The 16686-nt window shown below is 31.6% G+C and overlaps 2 protein-coding genes across 7 annotated transcripts; one reads left to right on the top strand and one right to left on the bottom strand.

Annotated features, from left to right (window-relative positions):
- Nucleotides 1-997: 997 nt before the first annotated feature.
- Nucleotides 998-3741, top strand: Nop56 (Nop56 ribonucleoprotein). 2 transcript variants are annotated; one of them, XM_087406082.1, is made up of 3 exons: nucleotides 998-1171; nucleotides 1750-2318; nucleotides 2395-3741. In XM_087406082.1, exons 2-3 carry the CDS (start codon nucleotides 1825-1827, stop codon nucleotides 3284-3286), a joined length of 1386 nt encoding a protein of 461 aa, XP_087262208.1. In that variant the 5' UTR covers nucleotides 998-1171; nucleotides 1750-1824; the 3' UTR covers nucleotides 3287-3741. The 2 variants fall into 2 exon arrangements, with proteins under 2 accessions (XP_087262208.1, XP_011065147.1); XM_011066845.2 differs by having other exon boundaries at nucleotides 998-1300.
- Nucleotides 3742-3837: 96 nt separating this feature from the next.
- Nucleotides 3838-16364, bottom strand: lqfR (clathrin interactor lqfR). Of its 5 annotated transcripts, none has more exons than XM_087406078.1 (9): nucleotides 16061-16350; nucleotides 12923-13002; nucleotides 12711-12832; nucleotides 12158-12534; nucleotides 11838-12048; nucleotides 11181-11700; nucleotides 10906-11046; nucleotides 6930-7172; nucleotides 3838-6688 (listed from the first exon to the last, which is right to left on the bottom strand). In XM_087406078.1, the coding sequence occupies exons 1-9, from the start codon at nucleotides 16099-16101 to the stop codon at nucleotides 6600-6602; spliced, it is 1824 nt and encodes a 607-aa protein (XP_087262204.1). In that variant the 5' UTR covers nucleotides 16102-16350; the 3' UTR covers nucleotides 3838-6599. The 5 variants fall into 5 exon arrangements, with proteins under 5 accessions (XP_087262204.1, XP_087262203.1, XP_087262205.1 ...); XM_087406077.1 differs by having other exon boundaries at nucleotides 3838-6691; nucleotides 16061-16348; XM_087406079.1 differs by having other exon boundaries at nucleotides 3838-6691; nucleotides 6930-7160; nucleotides 16061-16346.
- Nucleotides 16365-16686: the final 322 nt, after the last annotated feature.

The following is a 16686-nucleotide window of genomic DNA, read 5'->3' as shown; positions in this document are numbered from 1 at the left end:
CTATTTCAGTAGCGTATATATAAATATACGCACGTACATATTTTATATATGTGTGTATGCATTTTTATAAAACACACACACACACACACACACATACACACAATAAATAGATTTTATTTATGTTCGTTTCTACCAATGTAGATTAACTTTAATCTCGATTCCACTCTTCGTCTTTTTCTAATTTTTAAAACTAGAAAAAATAAAGAGTATTAAAATTGATCTACATTGGTGGAAATGAGTATTAATTTATGTAACTTATTTATAAAATTTGCTGTATATATTATTATATATGTACATAAAATAAATCGATAAAAATGATTTATCTTAATATAATTTTATTATTGAAATTAAGATAAAATTTTATTATCTATTTGTTCTAAGTTATTCGATCTAATTGTTATCTATTTATTCTAAGTTATTCGATCGTTTTGATGGTTGTTTTTACACAGTGTATACTTCATGTAAAAATAACTATTAGAATGGATTTTAAATTTTATCTTGTCAATAAGGAAATAAAAAAGATAATTTATAAAAATCACATAATATTTTAAAAATATGTCAATAATATTTTAAAAGCAAATCTGACTATGAATATAGATAATAATCAGACTTTGTACTTAAGGCTTCCTTAAATTTATCTTTAGATGCTCAGTAACCAATGAAATAATTCGTTAAATATCTGAAGATAAATTTAAGAAAGCCTTAAGTTTTACCAACGCCAATCAAGCTTAATCGTGATTAATTATCAACCGCGATTGGTCAATCAACAGCCGATTAAACTAACTAGCATTAGTGAAACTGATCTATAAGGCCTGACTATGAATACGGGCATTAGGTATCTATCGATCTCTGATTGGTCAGATTTCGAGTCCTTTAAACGCCGCCATTTGCAGATATTTTCGATGTGGTAGTGAATTTGTGAATTGGTGTGAATACTGTTTCATGTGTAGAATTGTGGAATTGTTCTGTTTCCAATGGCGTCTTTCCGGTCTTAATTCTTTACTAGAAAACTCTATATGTGATGTGACCATAGCGCATAGCGCGTGCTACTTTTCATCAGTCCGACTGAGTTACTTAACCTGAGTAGTCGATAACTTGAATTATTAATATTTTAATTCAAGGCAGAGCGACGTTCTGCCAGATTCGGTTGTTTCGTGCCGAAACACATTGAGTGAGTCTAATCAAGTCTAATATTGAATATAAGTGGGCTAAACAAGCTAAACTTAACAATTACCGAAATTTATTTAAATTCTTCCAACGCAGTGTAATCGGAATAAGAAATACAAAATTATTAAAAATGGCAAGTACAAGTATTTTCAAATTTTGTTGCAATAACGACTTATTTTGAGCTAAAATCTCTAATTTTCTTTACTTAACATCCTGCGCCGAGACAGCACATGTTGATATATAAACGACGCAATTTAATGTTATGCGCGAATAATGCAATTTTTAGAAATGAAATTCGAAATAAATCTTTTTCAAAACGTAATATTAATTTCATTTGTACGTTTTGATTAGAATTATTTTCTAGATAATTCCATATTTATTTACGAATTTTGAGGTTAACCTCCAATTAAGTTGCACGTGGCGGATAATATTCATTTATTTAAAAAATGAAATGATACAATAATGGAAACAATCGTAGCTTATAGAACATAGAGATTAAGGCAGATTAAAAATGCTTAAAATTTATATCGAAATTAAAAGACAATCGCAATATTTTTACTTAAAAAATTGCTTATTTTACAGTCGAAGCTTTTCATTCTATTCGAACATGCTGCTGGTTACGCCATATTTCGCGTTAAAGAGTTTGAAGAAATTGGAATGCTGTTACCTCAGGTGGAAGAATCTGTAACAGATCTGTCACGTTTCCGTAGCATCGTAAGCCTAGTTGGATTTTTACCTTTCAAGACAGCGTTGTCTGCTCTGGAAAATATCAACAGTATTTCCGAAGGAATTATGACAGATGTCCTGAAGGTCTTCCTAGATTCTAGCTTTAGTGGATTTGCCAAATCAGATATTGTTCTTGGTGTCGCAGATCCCAAACTTGGTGCTAATATCACTGAAATCTTGGGTATTAAGTGCGATCATGTCAATGTTGTTCCTGAAATTACAAGGGGAATAAGGTTCCACTTTCACAATCTGGTGAAAGGTTTTACATCCCAGAATTCTGTGATTGCACAACTAGGTCTTGGACACAGTTACTCGAGAGCAAAAGTTAAATTCAATGTGAATCGAGTAGACAACATGATCATTCAGAGTATAGCCTTACTTGATCAACTTGACAAAGATATCAACACGTTTAGCATGCGTATGCGGTATGTATAGTATTCTTTAAATATATTGAAAATAAAATAGAAGATACTTGAAGATAACTTTTTTTTTTATTTTTAGAGAATGGTACAGTTACCATTACCCAGAACTTGCAAAAATAGTTCCAGAAAATTATATATACGCGAAAGTTGCACAAGTAATAAAAGATAGAAAACAACTAACGGATAAAAAGATGAAAATGTTAGAAGAAGTTGTCATGGATAGTTCAAGAGCACAGGCCATTATCAACGCAGCCAAATCATCCATGGGAATGGACATAAGTTCAGTTGATTTAATGAACGTTGAGATTTTTGCTGGACGCGTTGTCGCATTGGTGGACTATAGGAAAAAGATGGCCGATTATTTAACGCGAAAAATGGCAGGAGTAGCACCGAATTTAGCTACATTAATTGGAGATCAAGTCGGCGCCAGATTAATAGCACATGCCGGATCGCTTACTAATTTAGCGAAAGCACCAGCATCTACTGTTCAAATATTGGGAGCGGAAAAAGCCTTGTTTAGAGCATTGAAAAGCCGTGGAAAGTCGAATACTCCGAAATATGGACTCTTGTTCCATTCTACATTTATCGGTCGCGCTGGCACTAAAAATAAGGGTAGAATTGCAAGATACCTGGCAAATAAATGTTCCATTGCCTCTAGAATTGATTGTTTCGCGGAAATACCAACGAAGATATTTGGTGAAAAATTACGACAACAGGTAGAAGACAGACTAGATTTCTTTACAACTGGCAAAGAACCGAAAAAAAATCTGGACGTAATGAAAGAGGCACTAGAGGAAACGGCACATATGTTGGCAGCTCAAGAAAAAGAAGCTGAGAAGAAAAAGAAACATAAAAAAAGAAAACATGTTCTCGAAAATGGCCAAGAGAATGGACATATTGAAAACGACGAAGTAAATACGTCATTACAGAAAAAGAAAAAAAAGAAAAAATCGAAACAAATTGATGAATAAAGAAAGATCGCCTTCTATGTATATTTTATAAATGAAATATACTTCTTATATCTAAATTTGTGTTTGGAAATATTCTGAAAAATTTTTATTTACCAATTAATTTTTTTCTTTGTGTATCAATATAAACTTATATCTATCAAAGTTATAAATAATTATGTCTAGTATTATTAGCATTGACTCGTTCTGTATCCTTTACAGATTTATACATTATAAATATAAAACTTTTACAGTGTTTTTCTACAATGATACAAGAAAATACAAACAAAAATTTTAATTTTTTTTAGTATAACATTATGTTTTGCATTGGAGATACATTTTCTGTATCAAAGAAAATCTTACACATAAAACTGGGTACAGCGAATTTAATTACTAGAGATAATAAATGACCAATTGTGTAAATCATATTCTAAGAAAATAATAAAACGACAAAAATTACAAACGTAAAACAGAAGAAATTTAATGGTTCCTATTTTTGCTGTTTTTCTATTTATATTTGAGGAACAGGAAGAGAGGTAATTGTAATAAAAAAAAGTAAATGGACATTCATAATATTATGTGTTAATACCAGCACCAATTAGCATTTAATAACGATAAATATGCAAAATATAGGTATAAATACCTAAACAATAATTATACAATAAAATTGGTTTTAGCGAAGTCTCAAGATCTCAAAAATCAACTGAGCTATTTAAATCGGATCACATATAAATACTATAAGCAATGTATCCTGCCATTATTCACATTGGAGAATTAATAATCATTGATTGAATCAAATATAAATTTTATATGAACTCGTATTTTTTACACATCACATTCGATTATGTATATATATGTATTTATTTTTTTATACGCGCGACTAATATTGATATGTATCAGTATATCCTATGAATTCCAAATATTACATACAATAAAACATTTATACAAAATGTAAGAATTTCATTGCCATAAATTTTTATCTGAATTTCAATTTTCAAGTTTTTTTTAATATTTTATAAAATGAAAATTTGGAGAATTTGTAATGGTATCAATTCAATTAATCTTAAATATCATAAACAATATTATCGCGCGTAAATAACACAAGAATAAGCTATAAATGAAAAATAATTTATATTGCGCAAAGTATTGCAGAATTCGCCAGCTATAAGGAAATTTCAATAGGATCTCGCGATTTGTTAACTCGTTTTACAAAGGGTTTTATAACACTAAACTGTACATGCACCCTCGTAATAACACTTAATAATCGGTTGATGATTCTCTATGCATTGAATTGACTAAAACAACTTTTCTCTTATATATTTGTACAATATATTTTCATATTTGAAAAATATATCTCCCTGCCTATGTTGTTAAACATCTTGCCTCATATAAAATGCTCAAATAATGGAAAATGTAAAGGATTTGCCTTTACATAATTCAGTCTCTGGTACTCGCGGAAAAGTTTCTCTCTAGCGTATGATCTCTTGGAGTCAACTTTATAAGGCAAAACTAAACAATTGGATAACTATTCGACACGATAATTTTTTCTATGTAATTGTACAGAATGGCTTCTATTATATCAATTGCTTCTGAGATCTTCAATATCTCGTAACATTAAACTATATTGTATATTTTTTAGAAATAGATAATAAAAACCATTCTTATAACATGTATATAATGTGTCCAGCTTTGCCACTGACTTTGAAAGTTGTTCAACTTGTAAATTTTTGCCTGCTTATTGCTGTTAAAAATCGAAAGATAAATGCCAAGCACCTTTCTCTCTCTTTTTTTATCAATATATATACATCCGATGCATACATAATTTTGATAATATAAATGATAATCTTTATCATAATAGATTTATGCGACATGTAACTTAAAATATCTTAATATCATGCAGCAAAGATAAACTAAATTAAAAATAACAACGTGAACAGTGATGTAAATGGGATTACATACATGTATAACACAATAATGATATATTAATTGCTGTTTAGAATTAACTACAATGTGATGATAATTCCATAAACATTTATGTTAAAGGATATGCATTATTTCATTGTTAGTAAGATGTAATCAAATGCTAACAATTTTTTGTCACTCAATTTACGATAATTATATAATATCATATGTAATAATAAAGATAATTTCTTTTAATTCATATTAAAATTACGCAATTAGTGAATCCTTAAACAATTCATATTGAATTGTAATCACGTATGAATTGATGTTGAATCGTACACAGTTTTCCTACACCGATTTTGTGATAGATTCAATTCAATTCAGTTTTTCATGATAAAAGAAATGCTAAAATATATTTTCTTATCTATACATTTTTTTTCTACGAAAGAGAATTAATAATCGTAATTTCTTCTGCCGTAATAATTGTAAGAGGGAAGCACTTAATAATATCCACTAATGATTCATTTTTTCCTCACACAATTCTTTCGCTGCCGTCATTTTTACATACACATTTTTAATATTAATGTAATGGTTATTTTTCATATAATCTATTTTAATTATAAAAGCATCAACTTTTTCATGCATTGTGTCTATGTTCCAGACAATGTACACATGATGAGAAGTGAATGCTAATTAGATTATGCTCTTCCGAGTTTTTTTTTTCATAATATGTATATATTTTTATGATACATTTTATCTATAAGGCATAATCCCAATTCTTCCAAGATTAATATACATTATGTATAAAATACACATACGGCAATAATTCCTGCCAAATTTGTTCCCGCATAACACACAAGTATTATAATGCATATTACAGAAGTTACACGCATTTTTTTTGCAAGTTACAGGAATGCTGCTTGTCGTCGCCTTTACATTAATTATTGGTTTAGACTTAGACTGTACCAAGCTGCCTCGCAATAATCAGGAAAAATGATTGATTTGCTTTTATGTTATTTGTTATTATTGTACAGTATGCTTTTACTAGATATCGTTTTTTATATTTATGTATATATAAATACCAATTGTTAAGAATTTGTATCGTAGTATCGAGATACTTCTTATATAAATAAAAATTACAAAATACCGACATGCTTCAATTTATCCTTTCGAATTATTTTCTGAACACACGTCTTTGACATACGATGTCTCCTAAAACACGTTATGCCTAGAGCTGAACGCTAATAGAAAATATTTCGCTATATATAATCGTCTAATGTTGAACCCTGTATAAATTGGAGCCCAGGCGGAAAATGTAAGATTTATTATCGTTAATTTCAATCAATTGAAACAAATAGTGACACATTTCTGTAAAGCTTAAATTTTTGCATATTGTGCCTCGAGACTTTGTGTTCTAGACTGAACATATAATCCTTTATTGGAATGCAGGAAAGAACGGTGCATTAGGTTGCTGCTGCTGATTCTGTGGTAGAGATTGCACCGGTGACATATATCCCATTCCTGCTGCTATAGGCATACACAATTTTATTCTTATTCATTCATACTCCAGCAGTTAAGAATGAGACGGTGTTCAGACTATAGCTAATTTAAAAATCATTTAAGAATCATTAACAAGGACAATTGCGTTTTATCGAACGTAACGCTATCTCAGTTTATCAATCAGAAAACAATTTTATCAATACAGTACTTAATAGAAAAACGACCCTATAACAATTTGCAAACAGGCCGTTAAGGAATTACTTACGTCCTATTTTAATCTGATGTTGTGGGCTATTGCTAGCCAATTGGTTCATCGTCGGTGCTGGGCCAGTTTGTTTTGTTTTACTACCCATTATGTTATCGAGGTCGATATTCAATCCCGAACCAGTCCAAGTCGAACCGACTTGCGTAGAAGACGTCGTATTACTAGATGTTTGATTTCTAGTATTGGTTGTAGGTGGAAGAAGATTCGTGACGGGCGACAATCCGACCGATCCTAAATATGACACTAATTTTAATTCATAGCATGCATTGTAGTTGTTATCTCATATCTGTATAAAAATCTACGAGTACATATAATTTTTTTTATGTTCCAGCATGTACAAAAACAGTTTAATATTATATTAAAATTTATAGTAGAAAATAGATTTACTTTATTTGATTTACTATGTATTGATAAAGCACTTAAATTAATCAAACATTGTGCTACAAAGCGATTTTTTATATTGCATAAAGTCATATATGTGTTAAACATTTTACTTATTTCACTTTATGGAAAATGAAATACTTTCAATGTTTTTAATTTTATGGAAAACATCAATAACATATATAATTTTTATATATAGACGGGTATCAACTAAAAATTACACTGATAACAAAAGTCTTCTTGTATTTAAATTACACACATAATCTATTTCTGTAATTTGTAATTTTCACAAACAGAAAAATTAATTCTAAAAACAAAATATATTCTGCGTGGAAATGTATTACATACATAATAGTTATATAAATGATTGTACTGTAAAAATGAAAAGTTCTATATAACAATATTGTAATGATTGATTGAAATCTCAATCAATCTACACACTTAAAAGTAGAGCTTATAATCAAATTGATGAAGGATAACACTTTCGCGTTTAAGACCCTGCAATTTGCATCGTGTTCGCCGTTAACGACGTTTTGTGATAATAGAAGCCATTCTCTTATTTCCATCAAGGGTTCAGACAATTCGTCGATGATAGCATCCTTCGGCACTGCAATAAGTACAGATCCGATATTTTCTGTAACGGCTAGTCTCACAGTCGCTTCATCGTGATTCCTTACTGTCCACAGAAGCTCCAATATTTCTTTACCCATCTTTGATGCCAATAAACAATTTTGCGCCGCTAACATTATGGCAGACAACGTTTTCAGGAAACGTAATAATAAAATATTTTCTTGATCCGAATAAATTCTTAAGCCATTAAGCTTAAGAATATCACGACGGCCAAAGCCGTGCAGAAGTGGATAGAAAAATGCAGATGCTACATTTCCAAAGTGATTAATATGTAATTTGGGAGATTTAGAGTTATGTGCAAATCGTTTCGTACGCGACGCAATTCTTTTATCGACAATTTCTTGCCAATTCGTAGATTGATCTTCCGACGCTTCTAAATCAATGTCGAAGTCTTCGTTATACCATACTTCTTGCCTTTTATTTTCTTGTGTATCGATAAAAAGTGATATGCGATTTGGAATTCGTTTCTTTTTAATCGCTGTATCTACGATAACGTCGGTGTTATCTGCATCTTTGATATCTATTTTTGATAACTGCCTAGCAGATTCGGCCAATATATCCAGGAACAATAAGCGATGACTCAGTGAATACTTCCCAGTGTCTTCATAGAATTCTTTACAAAGAAACTCGGCGCATTCCTTCGGACGCACAGTTACAATCGCTACGCAACATTTGAAAATCACAAGTTCAAAATTCTCCATGTAAGACTGTTGCTTCAACGTGACGAGAAGCTGTAAGAGTTCTATCGCGAAAGATACATCGTCGTTCGATAGCTGTGTTAATATTAATTCTTCGCAGACCAGCAAGGATTCAGAAAAAACATCAGGATTGGAAAAAGTACGTTCGTCCGTTAAATTATCACGCAAATCCCGTAAGTACATCGGGCGTATCTTACTGGGCGGTTTGTCGTCATTCATATTGTAAGGGACTAAGTCATCATCACTATCCAGATCCGAATTGTCATCGCAATTTGATTTTGCCTGTTGATTCGTTTCGTTCTTTTTCGTTAAATTATCTTTTATTGCGCTGATTTTCGACAGGCGTGTCTCTTCAATTTTTTTGTTTAACAGATTTTCAACGGCGGGTAAAATATCGCAATCAACGCCTAATTCATAGATCTTCCTGCTACTCATAGAATCGAAAACAATGTTTCCAATTGTTAAATCATCGCCTCGCTCGTATTGCTCTTTTACATGTACAATCGTTGCAAGCGTATTTAAATCCTTTAGAGATTGAAGTAATTCTAATACTTGCGCAGGCATGGTATCGTATTCGAACTTTAATTTCGGTACGTTTTCGGTATTACATAAAGAATTTATGCAAATCTCGGCGACCATCATGCCCATCGCTCTTAAAGTTATGTTTGTACACTCAAGATGAGTAGATACTCCGGAAAGCAACAGTTTTTGGCACTGATCTCTTTCAGTACGACTTAAAAGATCTTTACAAGTTTTTACAGATAGAACAATCAACTTCGTAATGTATTTGTGCTGTTCCACAGATACGTGATTCAAAATACTTCTATCCCTCCAAATTTCTAAAAGCTTAATAAGTAATTCTGATAAAATATTATTTTCACTCGAAAAAGATGATAGATAAGAAACCAGATTTATAAGAAGTTTCTCGTCCTCGTAATAACGCATTAAAGGAATTTTGGTTGTTAAAATATATTTCCAATTCGGTTCCATTATTAAATTTCCGAAAATGGGACGCACACCGAGTTTAGAATTGCAACGCTTCAAGAACAAAACAGCTATGTATTCAATGGCAGCCGAATCCAATTCGCGAAATATATCTTCGACTAGACGTCGCTCATTCTTTTTGTTTTCGAGATACCATTCTTCTACAATGTCGACAAAGAACGTAAAATCGCATGGTTTTAAGCTAACTACAATCTTGCTAATTAAAAATGAGAGTACAGATGTTTTCAGTTTAATATATTTATATAATTCATTAATAAACGATATCGCGCAACATATGTGAAAACAAAGTATTTTCACATAAACTTGCGGTGTGTAAGACTTAGGCGTGTTTAACTGCAGTTTATTTGATACATGACTAGGCAAGGAGATCAAAATTTGTATTGTATTTTGCAAAGTTTGATCAAGTTCTTCTTTTTGCATGTGAGATCGTACTTCGTCTCTACATGCGTCCAATATCCCCGAAAATATCGCTTCGCTCTTTAATAGCTTGTTCAATAACATTGAAATAACATGAGTCTTCTTCTCATCTTTGAATTCATTTAAAGCAATAATTAAAGCTCTTAAAGCTTCTGATAACATGAAGATTGTTGCACCGTCGATGATTATCAATTTTTCAATCAAGGGATCCAGGCCATCTTCACTTAGTGGCCAATCACGATCAAATTTACCGATTATCTCTTCCAAAATTCTTCCATACAATATAGCATCCACTTTCGCATCAAAATCAATACCACTGTATTTTTGAGGAGTAACAGACCCTGGTAAAAATCTGATGTAGTTCGAAATGGATGATCTTATTCTCTCCAAATCAGCGAAACTTTTAATATCGCACATGGTACATAATACTTCCAATAATTGATTGGCGGCATTATTGGAGAGACTCTCGATTGATACGTCACTTTCTTCGTATTTACAGGCTGCAAGGAAAGACTATCTTGTGGGAATACATTAGCTTCAAACTCCGAGAATATATATTTCACGCAAGGATTTCTTTCACGAAAATGCATGCAATGGCGATTTAAAATTCTTATATTTAATATCTAATAACTAATGTATAATTAATAATATTAATAGAGCAGCAGTTAGAAATATTTTAATACTATTTAATCTCCGGATGTGTACAATATATGCACTTTATGATAAAAATATTATGTATGTTATATAATTTATAGTTATAATAAAATATTGTTAATAAAACTTGGGCTAATCGTATAATTAAAGAAATTAATCAAATTACGCTTCTTAACTGCGTATATACTCACCTGCGTAATTGACGGTAGGTGTGTTGTTCATTCCCATAAAAATGTTCGAATTATTCGGGCTATTTATTCGCCCATCAGGTAACCTCATGGTTGGGGCATTCAAACTATCCAAGTCCGATAAGAGATCTGTATTTGACGTCACTAAAAGAAATAATACAAAATTATTTTCAATAATAAATTATATGTAAAAATTCACACCATTACTTGTTAAATTAAGCTTCAAAGTTTCTGCGCGATTATTTTTATAATTTAATGACGCGTACATAATCCCTTACCTGTGTTGTTATTTGTGATTTGATTATTGAGACTTTGTGGTGATAAAGTATCAAATAAATCATTAGACGTCTTTTGAATAGCGGAGGTTCCAGTAAATGCCGTTGTACCCGCCGTTTGCGTATTGGCGTACATTGTATTACTATTATTCATATTATTTACTGTCGGATTATTCATAGTTGGTATTGTTACACCCATTAGATTAATTTGCGATTGCGGCTGACTTGGAGTATTAGATATAGTAACATTATTAAAGGCAGATGTGAAATCGGCGAACTCATCGTTATCTTTCGTCTTAACCGTCGCGGAATTATTAAACGCACTAGTAAAATCGCCAAAATCTGCATTTGCATTTTGCGGTTGAGCAAATGATTGAGTATTCGCTCGTGGATTAAAATCATCATCGTCTAGTCTATTATTATCATTTTGTGATTCAAAAATGTCGTTTAATATATCATTTTTGGTCTTCTGTTGATTTTTCGGCGATGATAAACTACTATTTTGTTGTACCGGTGCACTATTCTGCAAACAAAAGGATACATACAAATTAATTTATAATTATCAGGTATATAATTACATGTTTAATTATACATCATAGAAATTTAATTATATTGTCTCATAGAGACAATAGCAAAATAAATCTTATTTCTTGAATTTACATTAGATTGCTCTTTTCCATAATTCGCTGCTGCTCCAAGATCTACTTTTTTGATAGTTCTTGTTGTCCGCGCAGGGGATGTATTTGTAGAAGGTATTGATGTTTGAGCAGATTTACCAATTTGATTTATATTATCCAACGTATCTCTATATTCTCTTCCACTTTTCTTTGGGCTAGTATCATTATCCGAGTCTTCTCTTTCACCATCGTCACTATAATATAAAAACGTAAAAATTAGATAAAGAAAAAAATTTCCCCCAACTATAACGTTTCTTTTTAAATTTTCACATACAACAAGAGACGCGAATATTAGATGAATACCTGTTATTTGCATCCTCAAATCCTTTTCCGCGATTGTCCCAGTCGTTATACGTCTCTACGCCAGATTTGTTCCACTTAGGATTGTCCATCCATCTGTCACCACCTCCAAATCTCATTCCCATCGCTTCGCTCGATAAACCAACGTATTTATCTTTATTTTTCTTAGCCTTTTTCCTTTCCTCCCTAAGTTTATCATCGTCTTGGATAAAATCAATTAATTCCCTAACTTTATGTCTAATGTTTATTCCTTGATCTTTCCCGAATTCATCGATGCAGGTATAATTTTCTAAAGACCTGAGGTCATAGATGTGCTCGCGTGACGATGTGACGACCCGTTCCGAGCCATTACGAACTAAGTAATTAAGGAGAAGCAATGACTGTGAAAAAATAAAAATTAATGAAATAAGTTAATAAAGTATGAAAAATAAAACATTTATATTCATGAGCATTTCATTCACTATTTTATATAACGATCTTCAATATCTTCCATATATAAAGTTTATTGTTTTTTTTTTTCATTAAATGTGATGCAATAATTGCAACGATCGCGTACCTTGTACGTTCGTCGCCAATTTCGTTTATTCTCTTGCAACATCCTTTTCCAGAGCATGGACATCACTTCTGGAAATTGCTCGTACGTGAATGTGGCCTGAGCCAGTTCTTGCATCATTGCCCCTTAAAAAGTAATGCATCCCGTATAATTAATTTACAGGTGTTCCACGTAAAAACTATATGAAACTATATTGCCGGAAGCACAGATCGTACCTGTGGGACCCCATGCATCGTCATTAGTTGCCTCCCGAACTTTGGCCTCTGTTTCCGTATAATTCATTACGACATTGGTCCTACAAATGCAGTATTTCATTGTAATGTATTTTCGCACGTGCAAATGTGACGTGTGCAAAATTATAAATTATCCGTTATTAAATCAAAGACATATAATAACGTTATATTATACTCGTCATGTCACGAATTACTCGGTAATAATTCCCGCAAAAAAAAAAACCGATAAAGCCATGTAATATCTATCGCGCGTATATGTTGCATACACATGGAACGAGATTATATCATACAATATGTATCTTCAATCGCAGTTAGCTTTTACAGCTAGATCACGCAAACATGAAAAGATTACAATGATGATCTTCCTATTATTAACGTTACACTCTTTATGAAGAATAATTAAGTATAGATACAGTAACGATCTCCCCTCCCTCTCTTTTTGTCTACCTAGTTTGGTCTGCAAACACAGCATAGCGTACGTGCAAAGCGCATTCATGCGAGAACAAAAGTGCACAGAACCGTGAATTACGTAAATAATTACAGTTTAAAGCCATTATGTAGCTTTGCAAGTATCTCATGCGGCTTACTATGTTGGTTCGTAATTAGAAATTAATTTTTATCAAGTTTAGTTCGCAAATTAATGTAATCAACTACTCGTGAACTTAATTAATTTATTAAGATTATTAATTCAATGCAACGCTGTATCTGTATCGACCGCATATCATTTTAGATGAGTATAATTAAGTACGAGATTGTAAAATATGTCTATATTACAAGTTAATATACACATTTTTCGCAAAATTCCATTACTGAATTATATTTATCAATTTAAAAATAAGTTAATAAAATTAATTAATAATTCATTATTAATTTATTATAAATATAATATCAATATAATTATAATTATTAATTTATTAGAGTTGACATAAATTCCTAATTGCCTCTAAAATTCCATAACTTTTCTTTGATTTCCAGATAAAATTTTGTGATTTTCCCTGATCTTCGACAATACTTTGAAATTTTGTATTTTCGTCTTAACTTGAAAACACGTTAAATATTTTGTTGAGAGATCAATTTAACATAGAAATGTAAATTACTATTAATGTTGCTGACACTGTTTGCATTTATAATCATTAAGTTGATAGTATTCTAAAACTACATAAGTGATGTACGTATATTAAACTTCTTTAAAGCCTAGAATTATTTTCTAAAAAATTTTGAAAAATTCCTTGACTTTCCCTGAGTTTTCGATATATAGTTCTGATAATTCCCTGATTTTCAATTTTATGGTAACCTGTTAATCTTTTCCATTCCAAAAGAAATATTTTATTTCCAAAATTTTATCTGGAGGATGTAATTGTTAAATAAAAAAATTAACAATTATTAATTATTATATTTCAAATATATTAATAATTACTCATTGTCAGTATCAGTGCATTACATCTAGTATAAAATTTTAGACTCACATTCTCTTTATTACTTTCACTTATATAATATCGCTTTCAACAAACAAACTCACAAAATAAAAATATAACTAGAAATTCAGCTTTGCTTTTGTATTAAAAAACAGAATATAGAAATAAAATTTCGCAAAGATAAATTTACAAATTTATGTTTTTAGATTGTACAGAGAAATTGTATTATTTTTAGTAAATAAATCGTTAGAGTAGTCGTTTAATTTTGATAACTAAATAACATTTTAACTTGCAACAAATAAATATACAAAATACAAATATATATATATATATATATATATATATATATATATATAAATTCAATTTTGCTTTTATATTAAAAGATAGGATACAGAAACAAAATTTCACAAGGATAAAAACTTAAAAATTTTAATTTTGATAACTAAATAATATTTTAACTTTCAACAAACAAATATACAAAATACATATATATATATATATATATATAAATTCAATTTTGCTTTTATATTAAAAGATAGGATACAGAAACAAAATTTCACAAGGATAAAAACTTAAAAATTTTCTTAGTTTATACGGGAAAATTGTATTATTTTTATTGTTAATATTTCCATTTAAGTAAATCGACAAAGTAGCCATGTAAATTTAAAAACTAAATAATAATACATTTATCGGACCTTATCTTTGTAATAATATTGGCAAAAGCTAATAACGACGGTTTTCATACTCTTAAAGTCGATACGAAGAATGGAAGGATATGAAAGAGTATACAAGTCGAAGACTTTTGTAATTCTAAACGAGTATTCAATCACAAATGATAAGAATCGGAATGTCATATGGCATGAATAAATTTCTCTATAGAGAAATCTCGCATGCTTGAGGCAATAAACGAGTTTACTTCATCAATCGCGGGTATGATTGAATAATAAATTACGAAAGGAATTATCGAGAGGATATAATTCGGCAGGAAGTGAAGCAAACTGAAATAAGCTAGCGAATTCTACTTTCGAGATCTTGATATTAAAAAAAATTTTCGGCGAAAAAATATACGCGAAATGCACGAAAAAGATAAGTGGCGCGAATTTTTAAAAAATCTCTCCCGCATTTTTCTCTACGTTCTTAGATTCTTAACGAGGAGTTTACTTTCCAATCCTATTTAAATGTCGAATGTAAAGAAAATAATTAGAAAAGGAATTGGCTCTGAAAAAATCGGGGAGAAGCAGAGAATTTCGTAAAGAGCATCAGACAAAATAAATACATGCCCATCGGAGGAAAGTAGCTGGGGAGAGGAAGAGGGGGAGACTCATGCCATCCGTCATCAATTCCATGATTATTTTCACATCGTTTATCGCGCACCTCCCTATCGAATTTCAAGGTCACGCCGGAAAATTATCTCCGCGTCGTTCCTGTTTTACGAGTCTCTCCCTCCTCTCCTCTCGCTCTTCTCCGAGGATTTTCGAATGTAACGTCATCCGTTCTCACTCGTGATACGTGACGCGCGTGACACGTTCTCGAGGACGAGCCTCACGGAGCGTGTCGCGCACGATTTTTCAACTCGCACAATCGCACGAGGATCATGGAGTTGGAAGTGCGAGAAGCCAAGAAAAACGCAGTACAGAAATGTGCCTGAGAAACAGAGGCAAGGCGAGGTTAGAGGCAAGATATCTCGGGGTTAGCGTGGACTTACGCCTTGTCCATCAGCTCCCGCACTTTCCACATATTCATCATGTTGCTGGTGTCACTGCACGACGGCTTACTCGCGTATAATCGTAACCCTCGATACGCAGATACTCTCTTAATAAGATCGTTATCGGTACGTTCGCTGAACGTTCACCAGATGTTTTCCGGAGCATCTGATAACCACGACGGCCGAACGGAACGTCACCAGGCGGTAGCCATGTTATCCCTTCCACGTTTGCATATACCTCGCTGTGGTCACAGGTGTCTCCCGTGATCGCGCCACAAATAGCCACAAACTTCTATGTACTGCTAGAGGGTGTGTCGATGCGATTCAGTTAATAGGGTCTGTTCGAATTACTTGAAATCTCTAATAATAGGTCTGTTCTGTTTAGCTGAACTTTTGCATTAGTTCTTTTTTTTCTTTTCTCTTCAGGAGGAAAGAAGAAGAAAAAATATACAGAAATCTGTATTGTGGAATACACAATTTCTGATAGATTGAAATTCTTATTCCCTGTTCTCTGTTCCTTGTTCCTTTTATTGTGTGAAACCCCTAACAGATTATTGTTATTCCTCATTGGCCTAGTTTCCACTAAAGGTTTAATCCGGATCAGAATGTAAGAACCAACCAACTAC

This window comes from Acromyrmex echinatior, chromosome 4 (assembly GCF_024713525.1).
Source record: "Acromyrmex echinatior isolate Ae372 chromosome 4, ASM2471352v2, whole genome shotgun sequence".
Lineage (NCBI taxonomy): Eukaryota > Metazoa > Arthropoda > Insecta > Hymenoptera > Formicidae > Acromyrmex > Acromyrmex echinatior.
This window is presented reverse-complemented; position numbering and strand designations above follow the sequence as displayed.

Coding starts and splice junctions, on each gene's coding strand:
- Nop56 (XM_011066845.2), top strand. Junction 2,319..2,394: donor ACGTTTAGCATGCGTATGCG/GTATGTATAGTA, acceptor TTTTATTTTTAG/AGAATGGTACAGTTACCATT.
- lqfR (XM_011066846.2), bottom strand. CDS start 16,101: ATGATGAATATGTGGAAAGTGCGGGAGCTGATGGACAAGGC. Junction 13,003..16,060: donor CGGGAGCTGATGGACAAGGC/GTAAGTCCACGC, acceptor CTGCATTTGTAG/GACCAATGTCGTAATGAATT. Junction 11,047..11,180: donor AATCACAAATAACAACACAG/GTAAGGGATTAT, acceptor TATTTCTTTTAG/TGACGTCAAATACAGATCTC.